The sequence below is a fragment of the Strongylocentrotus purpuratus genome, unplaced genomic scaffold (assembly GCF_000002235.5).
Source record: "Strongylocentrotus purpuratus isolate Spur 01 unplaced genomic scaffold, Spur_5.0 spur5_scaffold_7, whole genome shotgun sequence".
NCBI classification, from domain to species: Eukaryota; Metazoa; Echinodermata; class Echinoidea; order Camarodonta; family Strongylocentrotidae; genus Strongylocentrotus; species Strongylocentrotus purpuratus.
The window spans coordinates 14,382,156-14,402,456 of NW_022145613.1; the positions used below are offsets into that span (position 1 = coordinate 14,382,156).

General features: G+C 37.9%; 1 protein-coding gene across 2 annotated transcripts; it reads right to left on the reverse strand.

The window, feature by feature from the left end:
• Positions 1–4,234: 4,234 nt before the first annotated feature.
• On the reverse strand, positions 4,235–19,707 carry LOC583662. 2 transcript variants are annotated; one of them, XM_795144.5, is made up of 3 exons: positions 19,614–19,707; positions 12,894–13,123; positions 4,235–6,332 (listed from the first exon to the last, which is right to left on the reverse strand). In XM_795144.5, the coding sequence occupies exons 2-3, from the start codon at positions 13,051–13,053 to the stop codon at positions 6,001–6,003; spliced, it is 492 nt and encodes a 163-aa protein (XP_800237.1). In that variant the 5' UTR covers positions 13,054–13,123; positions 19,614–19,707; the 3' UTR covers positions 4,235–6,000. The 2 variants fall into 2 exon arrangements, with proteins under 2 accessions (XP_800237.1, XP_003723880.1); XM_003723832.3 differs by lacking the exon at positions 19,614–19,707 and adding an exon at positions 14,488–14,748.
• Between the last annotated feature and the right edge of the window lie 594 nt (positions 19,708–20,301).

The following is a 20,301-nucleotide window of genomic DNA, read 5'->3' on the forward strand; positions in this document are numbered from 1 at the left end:
ACTTTGTCAGAAGTCTCTAAGCGCTCTACAATAATGCAGCATAATTACCCTGGCTTTAGCAGTGCAGCTGTTACGCGCGCTGCGTTTCAAGGAATATATTCCTACCAGGTACCCATTTACTTCACCTGGGTGGAGTGTGGCAAATGTAGATCAATGTCTTGCCAAAGGACATTAGTGCAGCGGCGGGACTCGAACCGCGGACCTTGTGATCGACAGTCCGGCGACGTATCCACTCGACCACAACACCTCTATGTATGAATCAGATGGTAATAATATCTGTAAAGCGCTTAGAGATTATTATTATCATTATTATTCCATGGGGAAATGAGGATACAAATCAAATTATATGTATGAAAAACAAAGAAACAAACAAAATTGTTACCAGTGACATCACTCACTTTATCCGGTGACAGATACATCACTTTCCTGTGGTCTGGATATGGCTTTCACTTTCTTTCATTACTACTTTTACAAATAAATTTTGGTTTAGAGAAGAAAAAAAAAATCACATTCCCAAGTCCTTGTTTCTAAAGATGATTTACGGCCATTCAACATTACATGTTCGCAACACAACAGTTTTGAAGTTGGGTAAGATTGAATTTATACATTTATTTGTTAACTTATGATATTTCTGCCTTTGTAGCTGTAAAATATGAAATATAAAACATAAAATATCTTGCTTTATTTCTCGTTGAATTTTACAATATATACATGTAGATTGGGAGATGAGAAGAAAAAATGTAATGGAAAAGTTGGGGATATTGCTACCCTTGCAAGATGAAATGATTTATTTGTAAAAAGAAATGTTATGGTCATGCGTAGTTTGAATTTTTTTTTTTTTTTGGGGGGGGGGGGGGGGGGGCAACATACCCAACTGCAAGATATTTCTGTATACACATGATTTGATCTTACTTGAGGCTAAACGAACTTGGAAAGGAATGCTCCTGTTCTATTCAATTCTTATTAAATCATTATGTAACAGTGAGCTTCTTTGTATGGAATGTCTTTTATTTAGCCAATATCTTTAAATAATTCACACAAATCTTATTTTGTGGAGCATAATGTAGGGAATTGGAAGTTGAAGTAGAGTGCAAGATGAATGTACATGGACGAGTTAGAGAGAGGGGGAGGGGGCAGAGAGAGAGAGAGAGAGGGGGGGGGGGTGATAGAGAAGGAGAGAGAAAAAAAGAGGGGAGATAGAAAGAGAGAGAGGGATGATAGAGAGAGAGAGAGAGAGGGAGACAGAGCCTTTCATTCTTTGTGCCAAGATTTAGTGATTGTTTCAACCTTAAAACTGATTGATCCGATTTGTTACATAAGCAACCATTCATCATCATCTATCACCATCATCATAATCATTATAAATCTATGTATATTCTGTACCAGAGGGAACATGAATTCATTTTTTATTGTTATCATTATCACAAATCCACCCCACCACCACCACCACCACCACCACCACCACCACCACCACCACCACCACCACCACCACCACCACCACCACCACCACCACCACCACCACCACCACCACCACCACCACCACCCCACCACCACCACCACCACCACCACCACCACCACCACCACCACCACCACCACCACCACCACCACCACCACCACCACCACCACCACCACCACCACCACCACACCACCACCACCACCACCACCACCACCACCACCACCACCACCACCACCACCACCACCACCACCACCACCACCACCACCACCACCACCACCACCACCACCACCACCACCACCACCACCACCACCACCACCACCACCACCACCACCACCACCACCACCACCACCACCACCACCACCACCACCACCACCACCACCACCACCACCACCACCACCACCACCACCACCACCACCACCACCACCACCACCACCACCACCACCACCACCACCACCACCACCACCACCACCACCACCACCACCACCACCACCACCACCACCACCACCACCACCACCACCACCACCACCACCACCACCACCACCACCACCACCACCACCACCACCACCACCACCACCACCACCACCACCACCACCACCACCACCACCACCACCACCACCACCACCACCTTCATCATCATCATCATCTTCATCATCTTCATCATCACCGTTGATGTTACATACTACAGATAACCTGAATTACAAAGATGTCAATAAGTAAATCCAATCACAAGTTGTTTGTTATCTTTTTAAATCCTCAGCATATTTAAAACTTTTATTTTCATCTCTTTGGCATGAAAAGAAGGAAAAGACCAGAAAAAAAAAACATACAGAGAATGATCAAAGCTCGCATTGTATCAACAAAATGTCGGATAAAAAAACAAAACATCTTCAAATTCAGAGATCAGAGACAAGAAAACAATTCATGCATGACTACATGTCTACCTACATCCTTTCCCTATAAAATATTCCATACAAAACTTCAAAGAAAATCATGAATCTCCCTCCCAATAAACAAATATTAAATAGCACACAAGTCCCCTAATGACTCTTTTGTCTTTGCAACGCTTGGTCGATGATACCGATTTACTTCCTGGACTTGCCGTTAAAATATATCTCACGTGCACCATTCAAAGGAAAACATTAATACCGATAAATGACAACCTGGCGATAATACTAAAGGTTAGGACCCAGCACCTTAAATATGTTAGTTATACTAAAGTTGACATATGTAATCCGTTCATAAATTTGGCAGCATATATTTCAGGGGGAAAAAAATGTTAATTTCCAATAAAGTAATAGATATTTCCAATAAGTTCTATTGCTTGGCGACAGCTGACATTTCATAAATAAAAGATAACTGAAAATAATATACATATATATCTTTAGACTTGGGGTATCACCACTGGTTACACAGAGTGTAATCTCCTTTTTAGTGACTACCTGTATAGAAAGACCACTTTCCTTTTCCCTTTGAATAGTGTACATTACATTGAAACATGTACTAAAGGAACCTGTACATAAAGACCACCAGCCTTTTGAGGCCCTTCTTATCAGGTATCTCCTATGAGTGATCTTTACAACACTTGTTAGACTGTAGTATGATTATTAAAGAAACTTACTGGTATCCTACTTTTCACTATTTTCGACTAGTTTGGGACTATTTTTTTTCGACTACCCCTTTTGCTTTCCAGTTTAAACAGATTATTTCCATCACCATACACTCCCCTTAAAACAAATAGTTGTGACGCATATATTACTTATAATGTACGATTAAAAAAAGTTTTATCATATGCTACGGTCACAAAGGTTTGTACGAACAATAATTTCGTACGAATCTCCGTTTCATTGTCTTCCGAATTTCCATTGTCAGAAAATTGTTTGTACGGCGTTCGTAATGGCATTTGTGACCGAGGCTATATGTAAACCAATAAGCCAGTTTCGTAATGTAACCAAATTTAATGCATACGTCTTTGTGAAGTGCCTCAATACAAATTATTTCATTCACCTGATAAGAATAATAGTATTTCAATAGTCAGAATGCAACTGCATATATTAAGTTGTTGCCAGGTTGGACAAACATTATGGCTTGACCTACCTAGCAACACTTAATATATGCAGTTGCATTCTGACTATTGAAATACTATTATTCTTATCAGGTGAATGAAATAATTTGTATTGAGGCACTTCACAAAGACGTATGCATTAAATTTGGTTACATTACGAAACTGGCTTATTGCCCTGGTTGGAATTTCTAAATATCAGCAATGTCAATTATGTATTCTATATTACATCTACCCTTAAGGTTAATTTACATTCAAAATGTCATGATGAATCTTCTTTTTTGGTTCAGTGGGCAAGTCTGATGTATTTTGTCATTTTGTGTCCCTCATTTTCCTGATTAAAATGAAATTGTGAACAACATAAGCATTGGCAGTACGGTATTGTCAGATCATCCCCGAGATTTGGCACAATCCTATAATTCTTCAGGGGACTTCATCCCAATAAAAAAGAAAGAAGGGCATTAAGGATAATTTTGGGATTAGTGTGGAAGATATTCAAAAAGGCTGATGATGTAGTACCAAGGAGATTTTGCAATGTAGGACCACATAAGTACTATTGGTGTATACTGTGCATTTTGGAATCATCAATATACCCTCCAAAATAAGAAATTGGCCCAGTCTTGCTTGAAGTCACATGCACACTGAAAATCCTTTTCAAAGAAAATATAGTCATTCTATCTTTCTATTTCAAATCAGCAGATTCAGAACACTGAAAAAAATAAATTCTATCTATATATTCATCTATATTTGATATATTGTAAACAATACTGTGATTTCAAAAATACTGTCTTCAATTTTTTTTCGATTTCTTTCATGTTAAAATTTACTAACCCATCAATTACTGAATCTTCATACCTCCATAGGCTTAATACAAAATATCTGTTTCCCATAGGTAATGGGTTAAATAGAGATATGGGCATCGCATGTGAATAATAAATGGTAGTGTGCTTGAAGAATTCATGCAAGCTTTTCTGTTGATGAGACCAGAGAATGTACAGAACTGGGAGCAATTTAACTCTGATAAAAATATATATGAAAATTGCCCTCAGGAAAATAACTTTTTTTTTCTTCAAAGAAAGTCTTTAAAACTCCCCTTAGTGAGCATAACGTATGTGAAATCTTGCACTGATGGACATTCCATCAACAAGAATTTGAATCTGCTCGGTTATTGAAATTTGGGTCTTGTATTGGACATTTTTTGCAGAACAGGTTGCCTAGACTTTTTAGAAGAGGCATCCTGGACAATGGCTGTATAGAAGAACACTTCACAATCTCCTTCATGCGATGCCCTTATCACTTTCAACTATTACGTATTCATTATGAGTGAAGGTGAAATATAGTAGTACATTCACATGGTGACCTTTATTTATCTATAATTCTTTTCCTTAAGAATATCAAATCTATACCTCTTTCTGCATTTCATATCACAAACTAGTCATTTCCAAACATTTCAAAATTGATCTTCGAACATACAATAAAGTTTTAACATTTTAATGGTCACAGCCATGTGGAATGCAGAATGTTAAATCTTTGGATTCATACCCACGAAATCTATCTTAGCTTCGTGGGATATTTTAACCTTATTCACTCACTCTAACAAAAAGTTTTTTCTTGATAATGAAAACATAACATTAGCTTCACCTTTTGAATAAGTAAAGTAGAATGAATTTCACAACTCTTTTATCAATTCACACCACATTTACAATATCCATGCACTCGCATGTTTACGACAATTTCTGAGATTTTATTCACGATTTAAAAAGAGAAAATCTTTCTTTAGAAAACTGAATGATAAAGAACATGATACAATGGAATATATATGTAAAAGAATGATAATTTTGTTTGTTATGAGTGACCCCACCATGCACGAGCCCAAACGTTTACTTGGCCCTGAAACATTTCCTTACTAAAAGCAGCTTAATAATCAAGATCTTTAATAGAGACAGCACATAGCGACAGATGTGGCTCCTTTTCGAGGGTTGGAGAATTCATAGCATTTTGATTACACTTTCACTGGACTCTGGAGAGGGGTGGGGCTTGGTAATGTCTCAAGCAATTGATAGGTCACTCAGTGAACAAACTTTCGTTAATAGTACCAGTCTGCCCCCAATTACTACAGAGAGCAGAGGGGCTGTAGGCTCTCATACCATTCCAGAATAGCACAGCGACGGCACAGGTTTTGAGTGCAGATCAACTCTACATAGCATATACCATATATTCAATTATATATAGATTTACATAGAAAACACACAATAAGATTACATCTAGCAAACCACGCCCAAAGGGGAGATTCTGTATTCAATTATACAAAGCACCACAAAGTGGTATTCCTAGGGAAATATCTTTTAGCATTCTTGATATTGCAAAAAATACCTAGATTTCTTTTCAATTTCACAAGAAAAAAAAAAGCTCCGTGGGTATTCTGATCGTGGCGGGCGGCACGACGTGGTTGGTTGGGTTTGGTATGCTGATGGCGCTCTTCGCTTTACGTCATGGAGGTGATGGAGGAGGTGTGGTGGGACGCCTCCAGGCTCTGGGTCTGACCGCTGGCAGACACCCCGACCTCGGTGACCTGGTGGTGCATCAGGGGTGAGAGGTTAGAGTGCGAAGCGTCCAGGCCAGGGCTGGCGGGAGGGGATGTGACATCACTCTCGTTAGATATGGAGCGGTAGTGAAAGAACTGGGAGAACTTGGAGCGGGATGATCCCAAGCTCGGGCTGCCAGGGGTGCCCCCTATCTCACCCTCCTGGGACATGGAGCGAGGGTGGAGCAGCTGGGAGAGCTTGGCCAGTGAGTTCATTGCACTCAGATGAGACTCTGTAAGGTCAGAGAGAAGCAAAGTAGAAAAGAAAAGGTTATACATTAACTTTAAATACTACACAATATACAGGTACATTTACAAATTCTATGCAATTTCTTGGCTTTGCATTGCATGGTAAGAATATGAACTGTTTGCCCATATCTCAAGATCATACAGAGGAAGAATTACCCCATGGCATCAGAAAGAAAAACAGATGTTAGCGAATTTTGAGAGAGAGAGAGAGAGTAAGGCTGGGGAATCAGGAAATTTCTTTTAACCAATTTTATTGTCAGACAAAATAACTACCAACAAACTTGAACAAAGTCATGACATTACTGATAACTACAAAATCAAGGTTTCCTTTAACCAACAATCATGCACTTGAGTTCAATGCAGTACCATGGACTTTGAATGTTTTTTTAATGGCTTAATCGATTGTAACTCTTCATTTATAAGCGCTTTTGATGTCCTCATCTAATATTGTTGACTTTGTCAACAATGCGAACTTTTTCCACATGGTACGTCTCAAGTTTTTTATATTCCAGGTGTCAATTACCTTGTATAGACTGTTCACACATGGTGAAAATTTATACAAAACTTGTATAAAGAATCATCGTATAGTGAGAGGGACATGAATAAATGAAAATGTATAAAGCAACATCGTACAATGAAACCAGATGTGAAGAGGCCAGTTGACACGACAGCTGGCCAATCAGGTGTGTTCTTGATAGACCCCCCCCCCCCCCCCCCCAAGTTATACATGTACTTGTACATGTACTGTTTTACATACTTAAACCCGGATTCTCAACTTTCATTCAAAACAATCGGTTTAGCTACATTGATATGGTGCTTCATTATGCAAGGTTTTGTTGAATAGATGACATTCCGACTCTAATTTTTTTTTTATTGTATAGCCACACAATTTTTGTACAAATGTACGATGAATTATGCTAGTCTGAAGGGAGCATACGCTACGTGCAGGCTTGCACACGTGCCTGTTGACTTAATCAATTGAGTGGTTCAATCGAGTGGTTTATATTGCGCAAATACAGACAAAGTCACATACAACTGTACATTGCACCACTTTTTGAAAGAAAACAAATTTATGTTCCGTAAACAGTTTTTTTTTTAATTCTTACAATACATGTAGATCGATATATGATATTAGTTTCTTCAGCTGATGTAAATCTTTCATATTTATTTCAATTCAATTCAAAATCATTAATATTTTGCTCACTTACACATGTACACTCTATTCTATTCTTAAGTATCTCTTGTATCATTTTCATGTCACTTCTTTAGCCTCCCCCCCCCCCCCCCCCCCCCCGCCTTTCCACTAGAAGACCAAAGTATTTGAATCATTATTTTGTTGTGATTGGTATGATTACTTATAAAGTATCTCTCACGTTGAAAATTTGATTATGATTTAGATCTGGGGCTATGCATGTGATTTTGTAATACCATTTCAATTCGATTTGATATATTTTAAGAAACACTATACTATGTGACCTTTAATTTGATTGAAATATGTATGCAGAACATATTCTGATGACACACAAACATGTACAGTATGCAGACTTGCATTAAATATACAAGTGCGTCTGATTGTACAGCTAGAGAAGACAATCATTTCAATCTGTGCTAAATTCTTTTCAATTTGCAACTTAAATTGTTGCAAGCAAAATATATTCTGATGACGCACAGATTGCTTACATGAATTTGATCTATTGGCCTACATTCCTACAATATCCCCCCCCCCCCTACAACCAAATGAAAATGTTGATGAGCCAAACTAAAGCCATAACATACGAGTTGTATTGCAGATATCTACAAAGTACTTTTTGGCAGGTATTCATATTGTTTTCAGAATGGTGTAACGAGGTTGGCTGTACTTTTATGCAGTTACCGCTCTAACAGTGATCTGATAAAGTACAATCATTTCAATCTGTGCTCAATTCAATTGTTGCGCAATATATTATGATGACACACACAATTGCTTGTGAATTTGATATATTGGCCTACATTTCCCGCACTGAAATGAAAATGTTGATGAGCCAAACTTAAGACATACTCAGGGGTGATAGTGAGCACTAAAAAAAAAAAATAGGTTTTTTGTTTTCCCCTCAACCACGCCCCCCTTGAGTAAAAAAAAGAAAAGAGAATTCGCTGGGAAAATATGGCATCTAACAACATTCCCCCCATTTCGAGTAAGAAAATAGAGACAAAATTGAGGGGAAAATAGGGCAAAATAGGGAAGAATAGAGAAAATAAGAGGGAAATAGGGAAAATCAGGATAAAATAGGGAAGAAAAAAACAAACAAAAAAAACACCTGGATTTTTTTTTTTTTTTTTTAAATCGGGAAGAAAAAAAAAATCGGGAAAAAATCGGGAATTTTTTTTTAAAAATCGGGAAACCAATTTAAATTGGGTTTTTATCAGGTCTGCAAACTGTACTGTATTACACATGTTGTATTGCAATTACATCTACAAAGTATTTTTTGGTATCAGGTACCCATTCAGAAAAGATTCATATATATTGTATTCAAAATAGTGTAATGGAGTTGGCTGTACAGTACATGTATGCAGATTATACCGCTCTAAAAGTGATCTAATAAAGAAGAGACATAACATGTGTTGTATTGCAAATATCTGCAAAGTACTTTTTGGCATCAGGTAACCCAGACCTGCCAACCTCTGGAGTTCAAAAACTGTATTCTTTAATCTCAAAAGTTGTATTTTACTGCCAAAAGTTGTATTCTTTAAAAAAAAACGCGGACTGTTACGTGGATCAATGCCTCTTACAGTTCGTACATACAGGAAGAATTTTTTGTATGGATCATTGGTTGAATATGCATGATTTCGTCAAGACTGGTGTGTTCAAAGAACCAATGAACATTTCCAAATTGCCAATGTGAGATGCTTGTAGGATACTTTTCAGGACAAATTGGGCATTTTACCATTGGAAATGGAACTCACAAAAAAAAAATCTTTTTTTTTGTTTTTGAAAATCGTATTTTATTGAGGAAAATCGTACTGTCGTATTTGTTTCTAAAAATTGTACAAAATACGACTAAATCGTACTGGTTGGCAGGTCTGGTAACCATTAATCGAAGATTCATATAATTGTATTCAGAATTGTGTAACAGAGTTGGCTGTACATGGATGCAGTTAATTACCACTCTAAAAGTGATCTGATTTAGAACATATGTTTGGCTGCTCCGCAAGTAGGCTGCAACATGCAGCTATGGATTGTCAATGGCAGACATATGGCCTTCTTGTGGGCAGCCGAGGATACGAGCTCAATCCACATTCATTACGTATTCCAGAGGCTCTACCGTCAGGAATTTGCGATAAATTGTGAGGTAAATTATGTGGTCGCATGCAGACTGGTTGCTGCATCATTGTATGCACGCCAGTGTCACTGAATAAAAGATGCTGTGACCAACAGAATAAGTACAGTAGTACACAGTACTGGTAATACATTTACATGTAGGTAATATTGTCATACATGTCAGCGTGCAAATGTATATGATGCATATGTTGACTCCTGCAATTGAAATACGATATTGAACCATTGATACAGATCCAGAAAGACTAAAATGTATGGTTAAAATTTTAATAAAAAGTTAGTAAACTGTTTATTGTATGCAGATGATAGTCAATGTATTGTTTTAAAAGTCAAGAAACAGAATTCAAATACTGTTAACTTTAGGTAATGGCTGTTGAAATTGAATGGACCCCCCCCCCCAAAAAAAAAAGGTTATAGAAAGTATCTGGTAAGGAATGGATTGACATAAATTTCTACACAAATACATTCAATATTTCCACAATGCACAAAATGTAACAAGAGTGCACGTGGTAGGAACGATGAACCCTGCAGAGTCTCGTACAGCTGTTATATCGGCTGATCTGATAAAGTGTTGCATGTTTCCAAGCCTGGGGCGGTATTCTGAACCCTGTGTTATCTCTAATATTGTTGTATCTTCGGAGATAAGATAAAGTTGGTATTCTGAACACTGTTGTAACTTTTGTGTTATCTTTTGTTGTATCTTTACTCTTATCTCATTGGCCGCGCCTGCGCTCATAGTTTGGTGCGCTTGTAATTGTGCGTATTATTAATAAAGTGGCGTTTAATCCTCATTTGCATATGCGCACGAGAGATAATATGTCGAGATAATTGGTATTCTGAAAGTTGTTGTATCTTTTATCTTATCTTATCTTGCATCGTATTTACAACAATATTTACAACAGGTAGGGGGTTGTTGTATCTTTCGTAGTGATATAATGGCAGCAATATTTCTTGCCCAGAACCAACTCCGTGCCAATAGACGAGTTAGAAAAAGATTGTGTGTTGCCCGGAAACATCACAGATGAGAATTTAAAAGAAATTACATGCTAGGATATGACGATTTTAATGCTCTCATCTTAAACCAATATAGTGAAAGCGTGATTTGTCTTCATGATCCACATGCCACAGCGCATTATGATGACGCGCGTAATAAGCGCTCAAATAACTAATTACGCCCATGTTTAGTATGCGCTAGGCGCATCTTCAGATATGGCATAAAGTATTCCTATTGGCTGACCTACTTATCATGCTTATATAAAACAGATTTTGATTGGTAGGGTCCATACAAATGGGCGTGTCAACAGTGGTCAAAGATAAGATAGAGGCGGTCCTTCAAGAGATAACACAGGGATAAAACAATGTTCAGAATACCAACTTACAACAATATTAGCGCTGTGTTATCTCTGGAAGATACAACAAAAGATAACACAAAACTTACAACAATGTTCAGAATACCACCCCTGAGGTTTCTAGGCAAGTCAACCCACTATTGGGGTCGTGACTTTGACCCTCCCAGGCTCCTGCAAATTAATTCACGCACAATGCATGCAGGGGAGGCATGTTTGACAAAGTTAAACCTGCTTTGTTTTTCATAAAGGTGATGTTTAGTCTTTGCAGTCTGAAAAGTGCATGGCATTAAACTTTTCTCTTTTTATTTCAACTCTACACAGAATATATGATAAACTGTCGAAAATAGACACCAAATCACAGTACCAGAGAAAAAGCACTTCAGCAACATCCTGTATAGAATGTCCACCCATCTATAAAGACCTCTTTTCCCCTTGAATAGTGTTTCTCATTGAAACTTTTGTACTCAAGTAACTTATATATTCTTGAGAAAGTGTCACAAACACCCAACAAAGGTGGATACTGGTGCTATAACAGAAGCCATCATCACCACCACCACCACCACCACCACCACCACCACCACCACCACCACCACCACCACCGTCGTCGTCATCATCATCATCATCATCATCACCATCACCATCATCACAATGACCACCTGTTTAAAAAGACTTAACTTCATAACTCCTTTGAGTTTTGCCTGGAGTATTCTTTATATCACTGTACATGTATTTGTTTTGTGTGACATCAGATACTGTGTTTGTCTGGTACACAATGTGAATAAACAAATTGTTCTGTAAATATTTTCATGTTATGTCTACTTGCTTTGATTAACAAGTTCAGTGCACAAGGTAAATTTCATATCATTTGCCGAGAGCCTTGCACCTGTAGGCCTTGTGAAATCTAATCCGATTGAAAATAACACATCAAGGAAGTTGTAGCGAATGAGTTGATCGTTATCTCCGATAACAATAAGACAATTAGACCATGTACAGAAGGTAACAGTATGTAATGCACACTACTGAACATGAACACTGTAGTAGTGCATACTTTGTGTCATGTTAGTCACGCAGAACAAAAATATCTGTTGCAAAACTCCCTATTCCTTTCATTGTGACCTTTGTGTCGCATTATTTTTGACAAAAAGGAACATTACTTTTCTGAATGTTTTGTATGCCAAGCCAAAACAGGCAAACACTCCTCTCTCTCTCTCTCTCTCTCCTGCACATACATGTAGACACATGCACCCATTTGAAACGATCATAGACAAAGACATATGGACACGTACCACGTTTCGTTTTTCGGAGCTTCGTGTACATGCATTTGTAGACCACCCGTACCTTTTGGACAGTTTTGATTGAGCACATTAAAAGCATCCTTATGTAGTTGAATTGTTCATTAATAAATTGTCAACGGTTTAAAATATGGAAAGTATGATAATCACACTTGTTTTTACATAGACATGCGGATACTGTAGAGGTTCTTGATCAGTGTCGATAGAGACAGCTCTGTTCTTTTGTACAAACAAGGCATTATTTACTTCCCTTGGTTCATATTATTTATAAAGGCTAGTTTGAATAGAAAGGGGGGAGGGGTTGGGTTGTCTGACTACATTCAAAGACAAGTTAGCTGAAGTTTCCTAAAGGCTAGATCTTCCATTTTTTCCATAAAGAAGGAAACAAAATAATCACTTTTTTTTTCTTTTTCAAGATTTGCAGACAGCCTGTTAAAGTTCTAAATGGGTCTTTGTGTTTGTGTATTGGGGAGGGGGGGGGGGAGCCTAACCCAAGCACACCCTGTCCACCAATGCCCCTGAAGACCTTTCAGATAACTTTAATACTTAAGGACAGAAAATTAAAAGGTCAGAAAATATTCCTCATACCTTGTTTTCTAGGGCTGGCTGGAGGGGTGCAGTCTGGAGACGTGATGGGTGACCCTCCGATGGGGATTGGCTCGGACCTCAGCGACGCCATCCTCTGATGCTGCTGCACCTGGCGACACCTCTGCGCTGCCAAGATAGAACCCGTTGGAATGGTAGCCATGTTTTAGTGTTGGACGATCGTTATCTCACGGAACGGCCGTTGATGAACGTGTTTGGTCAGATGACGCTGGCTGGAGGAATGACGGAATCAGAGATAAAGAGAGGTGGTCAATGCTATGCGAGATAACACTTCGGACTTGGTCATTCAATACTGCATGTATAGCTTTGATTCAGGCTCAAGATGATTTATAATTAATAAAGCCCCACTGCACTAGTTTGGCCAGGAGGGATTAGACCTTCCTCTATAGTCCCTTGTTTTCTGTAACATTTATTTTAAGTTTGTGTCTTCTCCTTTTCCTCTTCCTCCTCCTCCTTCATCTTACAAAGTCTCATCTTTTTAATCAAAACTGAAGTTCTCCTTAATAAGAACATGTCAATACATGTTAGTTTACATAATGTGGTCTCCACTTTTTCTCATCACCTTCAGCAATGCTACTAAGAAGTTACCAAGAAAGAAAGTAGAGATTTAAAGACAATAAAATAACTACTTTAGGCTGACCAGGAGACTTGGTGGTGCCATAAGAATGCGTCATGACGATGACCTAGAGAAGACCAATGACAAACTAACAGCTGATCGCTATCTCTAGTTGAGTTCATGCAAACAAGATCTCTCTGCACGTTGCCTACAAACCTTGAGTTCAAGTACAGTTTATGCAAAGAGACATTGACCAGTACAAAACACATTGACCCATATTTTACTACAATTTAAACCCCAGCGCTAAGTTTAAGCTTTTGTACAATCTTTCAACTTTTGTATATAAATCCATTAGAAAGAAATCAAAATATCACTGTTGGGTTTATCAGTTCATAATGATCTACATTCAAATTACACAAATAAACATCAATTCAACCATGGTAGAGTACCACACTTTCTTCTCGATGTGAACCAATGCATACCCAAGCTTTCTTATATCATAATTTACAAACAGGCCCATTTAGTCTGACCCCATATCATAATGAACAACAAGTCCATTAAAAAAAAGAAAAACAAGAAAGAAGAAAGGTAGAAAGTTGCACACATGGAAGAACCGTCTGTGTTTCTCCTGAAAGAAACTCTGCAACTCAGGATTATTAAGTCTGACACCTGTGATTACATACATGTACAACAAGTCATTCAAAAAAAAAGGGGAAAAAAGAAAGAAGAAAGGTAGAATGTTTCACACATGAAAGAACCTTCAGTGTTTCTTCTGAAAGAAACCCTGCAACTCAGGATTATTGGGGATAATCCTCATCATCCACTTAAAGCTGTTTACCGGTAGTTGCCCTTTCAGAATAGAGGAAAGTGGAAACAAACTACACTGTAGTATGAAATGACGTATACCGGTAGAGAATCATTGTGTAATGAAAGGGACATACAGTATCAGTGAACAAGGTTGTATAAAGAAAAGGTAAATAAATGTATAATTTAAGATTGACAGAAAATAGTTCTTTTTACCTGGGTCTTGCTAATTGATCCAATAATTGCACTTGAAGATGTTAAAACTAATTAAGGACACGCATATACTGTTCATGTGGCCCACGAGTACGCACTGCCTACACGATGTAACAACATGCGGATAAATGGTTACGGAACCGGTCTCTCTCTCTCTAATCAGTCAATATTCCATTTTATCGAACCAACGCAAGGAGTTGAACAAAGGGCATCGCTCCCTCCTGGGGGTCACACACTTAATAGATCGATACTTCAAACACAATAGCCTGCTACCGGAGCCAGTCAGGAATTCTGTTCACTCTGTGGCGACAGACAATAGAGAAGTTTCAGCTACTCAATTTGTCATTGAGTAACCATGTCCCCCCCCCCCCCCCAACAAGAAAAGAAGAAGAAAAGAGGAAACTGAAAAGAGGAAACTGAAATGACTCCACTGACCTACTTCCAAGCTCTGCGGCTCAGGGTCTTCGATCTCTTGCATGAAATTGAAAAGCTCATCGGTCATTTATTGATCACACAAAGTTGCATTTTCTCTACACTCGTGACTGAAATGCAGGCCTAGATAAATTTCAATGACCATTAGATACATTTGTCCAATTAACACCGAGGCCTTAATGCTGCTTTGGTATGTGTTTACAACTTAACTTAGTTTTAAGAAAGCTGAGCAAGAAAATGGGGCTTTGAGCATGCTACCCTACATTTAGCAGGGTAGAACTGCAATGAACATGTACTGTATGTACAGGCCTCCAAAAAAGGGCACGCTGATACAGTAGGGCAATAAAGCTACTCTGCAAACATATCTATTTAACTGGTCAATATTTGACTATTTGCCAGCAATTTTCTTTATCCGTTTGGTCTCTTTTCCCCCCTATTTTGCTACATGCCTTGAGAACATCTTCAAAGCTATTGTAGTACTTGTAGGATTTTGTAGGTGCTATCAAATCTGTCTTACTTTCTATAGAGGCCAACTCAGATAAAGTGTTCACAAAACATGTATAATAGTGGCCTTACTAGACAGGTTCCACTTCCACAACACACATTGCCATATTCCCTCCGCTAAGAAGTGAGCTTTCAGGATACCAATTTGGAGGTCCATTAGTGCTCAGTTAAATACAAATAGTAGTGGGTTGTCATGGGGAATTTGACACCATTCTGGTGTTCACCCAATAACAGGTGTTGTCAGTCACCAAGAGTGGACTTCACTTTTATTGGCAAACAGGTCTTGTGTAATGCATTAATTGTGCCCCAGTCTACCACCTTATGGGATTCTCATCATACATGTCTATCAAATTTACCTCAACCTCAAGATGTAGGGAAGTCGGTGTATTTTCTGGTGGGACTACAGGCTTCGCTGCTTCTGAGACCTTTGCAGACATGCAGACATATTGATTGGTAATTCCACCAAATCTAGTGTCAGAATTATGATGCAATACACATGGACATTGACTACTACATGTATGTGGCCTTAAAAGGAAAGTCAAAGGGAAAGCTTAGTTCAGTGAGTTTTCACAATAGCGCCCTAGGTCAATACTCGGGATTAATGGAGGTCAGGTTCTGGCTAGTTCCTTGAGACACAGAGATTTCAATAGAATACAAAACATAGTGACCGACCGTTGCCATCAATAATGAGGTTTTATGAAGGTTGGTGATCTAGGTCATGTAGTTACATGCATTCATTACGTTTAAAATCTAAAGGATGTAACAAGTCACGTTTTGTTTTAAGCCTTGAATGGAGCACGAAACCGAGATGTTAATGATAACGATTCGGTTCAGGTAGTAAAAACAGAGGGCCATTGGAGTGAAGCACCCTAAACATGCAGAGGTGCAATAGCTGAGTGGTACAACAGAGGTTTTGTAACAGGGAAATCCCGAGACCCGGGGTCAAAACCAGTCAATGTGCTTGTGCTCCTATGGTAAAGAATTAGTCCTCAATATCAGGTCCATTGGAGAGGACTTAAAGCTGTTGATCTCCTGGTTGCTTACTTATACATTTAAATACTTTCTTGGCAGTAAGGTAAAACAAACCAACCAAAGTACTAAACTAATCCAAACAATGTGTTCTAATAACTTATCAAAAGAATATATTTGGTTCATGATTTCACATAAATTTTAATTTAAACTTGGTCAATTTTTTGGGAAAATGAAAAGTTTTTGCTCACAGTGTATCAGAGGAGAGCATACATTTGTGTTCATGCAGCATTAAAAATAGAAAAAAAGATCCCGCTATTTTGAGCCTAAACCGAGGCTAGTTAAAGGATTTCTGGCAGCGGAGAAGCTCCCCAAATGCTAATGGGTGAGTCCAACGATAGCAACTTATACAATCAATCATTCCAAAATAAATTGATCCCCTGTTGATTAAGCTGGAAGTGCTTTAGAAATCAAAATTGAGTGGGTTCCATTTTACTGATTTATGCTAATGAGCAGTGTTGTGTGTGTGAGTCCATCCATTCGCATCCAAGTCCAGCGCTTAATTGTGTACATTCACACCACAGGTGTGCTTAATTGCATCACATGTACTAGCCTCCACTCTTATGTGAAGAGTCTACGGGTGCGTTTATTGACCAAATTTTTGCCTAGAATCAGGTTCTCAAACGTCTTTCAGGCAAATTTTGAAGGTGGTGATAAACGCAAAGCCTTTTTTAAACGTCTTTAGATATAGGCATATCTACATGTAAAGACGCAAAAAGGTGTGTTTTGAATGTGACATACAGCCAGAATCACGTTTCTGAAAGATGATAAACTCAAAAGCTGTTTTGAAGCCCATATACAAATGGTCTACATACATGTAGACTGTTGATTTAGATATATTGTTTTAAAATATATTTCATTCAGCAGGGCACCATGAACAGCCCTTAATTTAAACCAAAGTTGGCTTGGACTTGGCTCTAGTTAAACTTACCGGTAGGTAAATATGACTGAGCAATTGTTTAATGTTAATGATCTTTAAAAAAAAATGTATTTTCCCATCTACAGTCACATCTTTGTTTGCGACCTACAGAGATATCAGGACGCAGACAACCCGTTTCACTAAAACCAAAATAAGCAACAAATCATGTCGATACTTTCGGCTAGGAAATAGGGTCTTCATCACGATCCATCAGATTTTATCCCGACTTACCAAAAGAGATAAGAGGTTTAATTTCACTTTAACTGTTAAAAAAAAAAAAAAAAAAAAAAAAAAAAAAAAAAAAAATTTAAGAGAGGTATCACAAGTGTCGCTATAAATGACATCTCAGAATACTAAAAAACTTAGGAAACTCAAAATTGCTCTTGCGGCGTGCAAATCAAAATTTGCAATTTTAAAAGAGGATACCATATCTCATATCCAATTAAAAGAGAAAGGGCATGGTAAGGGCAGTTGGAACTGTGAGGGGGATATCGGTTGTTTTGCAGATTTTTATTGTAAATTCAGCTAATAAGAGATGTATATGTATATAATTTAGTTAGGAATGAAAAACTAGAACATTATAGAAATATATAGAAAGTATATAAACAATTATCAATTAAGAGAGAGGGGGGAGAAAAAAATTACCAAATACCAAAATATTCAAGTATGACTAACTGCCATCAAGTTATAATGAAAGAAAAAGAAGAAGACCTGATTTTATTTCTATTAAAGGTTAAGACTGGTTTTGGAAACGCCCTCCTCTCAAAAAATGAAATGGATGCTCTTATGACCAACTTATATCGTCGCTGTTTTCACGAAGTGACGGTAGTGAAAAAAAATTGCATTCACTTTGCGTTACGATTTTCCTCACTACCGTCACTTCGTGAAAACAAGGACGATATGAAAGAATATGTTTTGACTAATACACGATCATACAAATTTTGCCGAGAAACCACCTACTAATTGATATATTTGGTAAATTATTATATCTATTTGGACCTGATAGAAATAACGCACGTGTCACGCACGTGTGCGTAGTCCCATATACATCTTTCTGTGTACAGTGCTTGTAACTTTACCAAGACTGTGCCAAATTTCTTATAATTTTGATGATTCCAGAACCTTGCAGTACACACCAATACTCATATGCTAGATGATCAATCTTTTCTGATCGATTCCACGTTTATTTAACAATGTAATCGCATGACCATAACTGGTCTTTATCTTTAAAAAAAAATGATAAAAACAAGATTGACTACAATTTTAACATTCATTACCAGTAACCAAATAATTATGTGATAAGATTTGTTTCAAGGTTATGCTTGGAAATGTAAAATATCTGGAGACATACCTACACAAAAATTGTTATCATTCTGTAATGATAGACTAGGGTCTATTCCGTCTTCAGCAACTTTTCTATGGTAGACCAATGGACTACTATCTTATTTACTCTTAAAGAATAAAGGCATTAAAACATTCTAAGAACAGATTGTAAGCTTGTCGTTGTACAGTTCTTTTATATTATTATTAACAGTAAAAACCAATTGCAATGAGAACTGTTCAGAAAAATGAAAGCTTGCATGAAAATCAAGAAATAAAAATTAGTTCTGAAATAAATTTTTCAGTTCTTCACCGGCATTGTCCATAGGCTAATTCAAATTTCAAGTTGACTTGAGATGGCGTTCTGAAAATAAGTAAAATGATACGACAGGTTTGGAGTCCCTACAAGTCTCTTGAAATTCTTGTTGGGGAAGACGTCGTTCGTCTAATTGGCAAAGACGGTTTTAAAGTTTTATGAAATATTGTCACTGTCTGAGCTGAGCGGACAAGTCGAGCGACAGCATCGAGATATCATTAGGCCTAATATCATTGATATTTTACTAAATAGGCCTAGATCGTAGATAGTTTTGTGTAACAAATCCCCAGGTCTACGGATCATTTTGCGCAGAGATGCCAGCCAAGCTTCAACAATTTCAAATTTCGCTAGACTTGAAGTTGACTTTTTGAGCCTGAGACTAGTCACTAGCTCTAGAGTAGAGTAGACAGCAGAGACGCTTGAGCCTGGCCTGGATCGGGGAGCAACTCACTAGCTTCACTAAAGTAAAAAGCATCATCTTCAAAGTTCAAGCTCACACTCACTATCATTACATTATCAGTCACATTCATACGTCAGTTGATTTATATTAGAGTCTACTCATGTTAATACCCTCTACAATAAAAATGAAATGCTTTGATTTAGGCCTACCTCGATTTCTATGTCAGGTATCTGCAGAGTATAGCATGCAAGTTACGAATGAGGCCGGTTCAACTTGACTTGAACACAGCGGTGAGTCGCGTACGCGGTTTACGTGCAATTGTGCTGTGTTACCAGCTGGTAGCAGCATGATTATGTTTTCAAAATAGTGTAGTAAAGCAAGCTTCTTTACATTATTAAATGATTGTAAGAAAATAAATTACAATACCAACCTAAAATTACACAGTTCATGATTCCAAACTTTCTTAAATTATGATACATGTTCATTGAATTTAAAAATAAAAATGAAATTTTAACCAATTTACTGGATTAATTTGGACATTGGAAAATAAGAGTCTGAATTTAAACGAGTTGGGTCTAGGTAGGTCTTTGTTTACATCGCGAAAACCACCAATCGGAGCGGCAGCTGAGCGAATGACTTTGACGTCGATTCGTGTCCTTCGTGCGTGTGTACATGGTGCGTGTGGGAGGTGGGGAGGGGGGGGGGGGGGGGGGGGGGGGGGGGGGGGGTATGGTTATTTCATGGGTGGATGGGCGGGGCTATATTTTTTTTAAAGTCTCTTTATAAAAAGGAAGAAACAAAAAAAACTATCTGTCTTAGTTCAACTGGGGACAGAAACAGATTCTTTCCTTTTATACATGAAAATGAAATAGAAGAATTATGCAAACATGAACACGG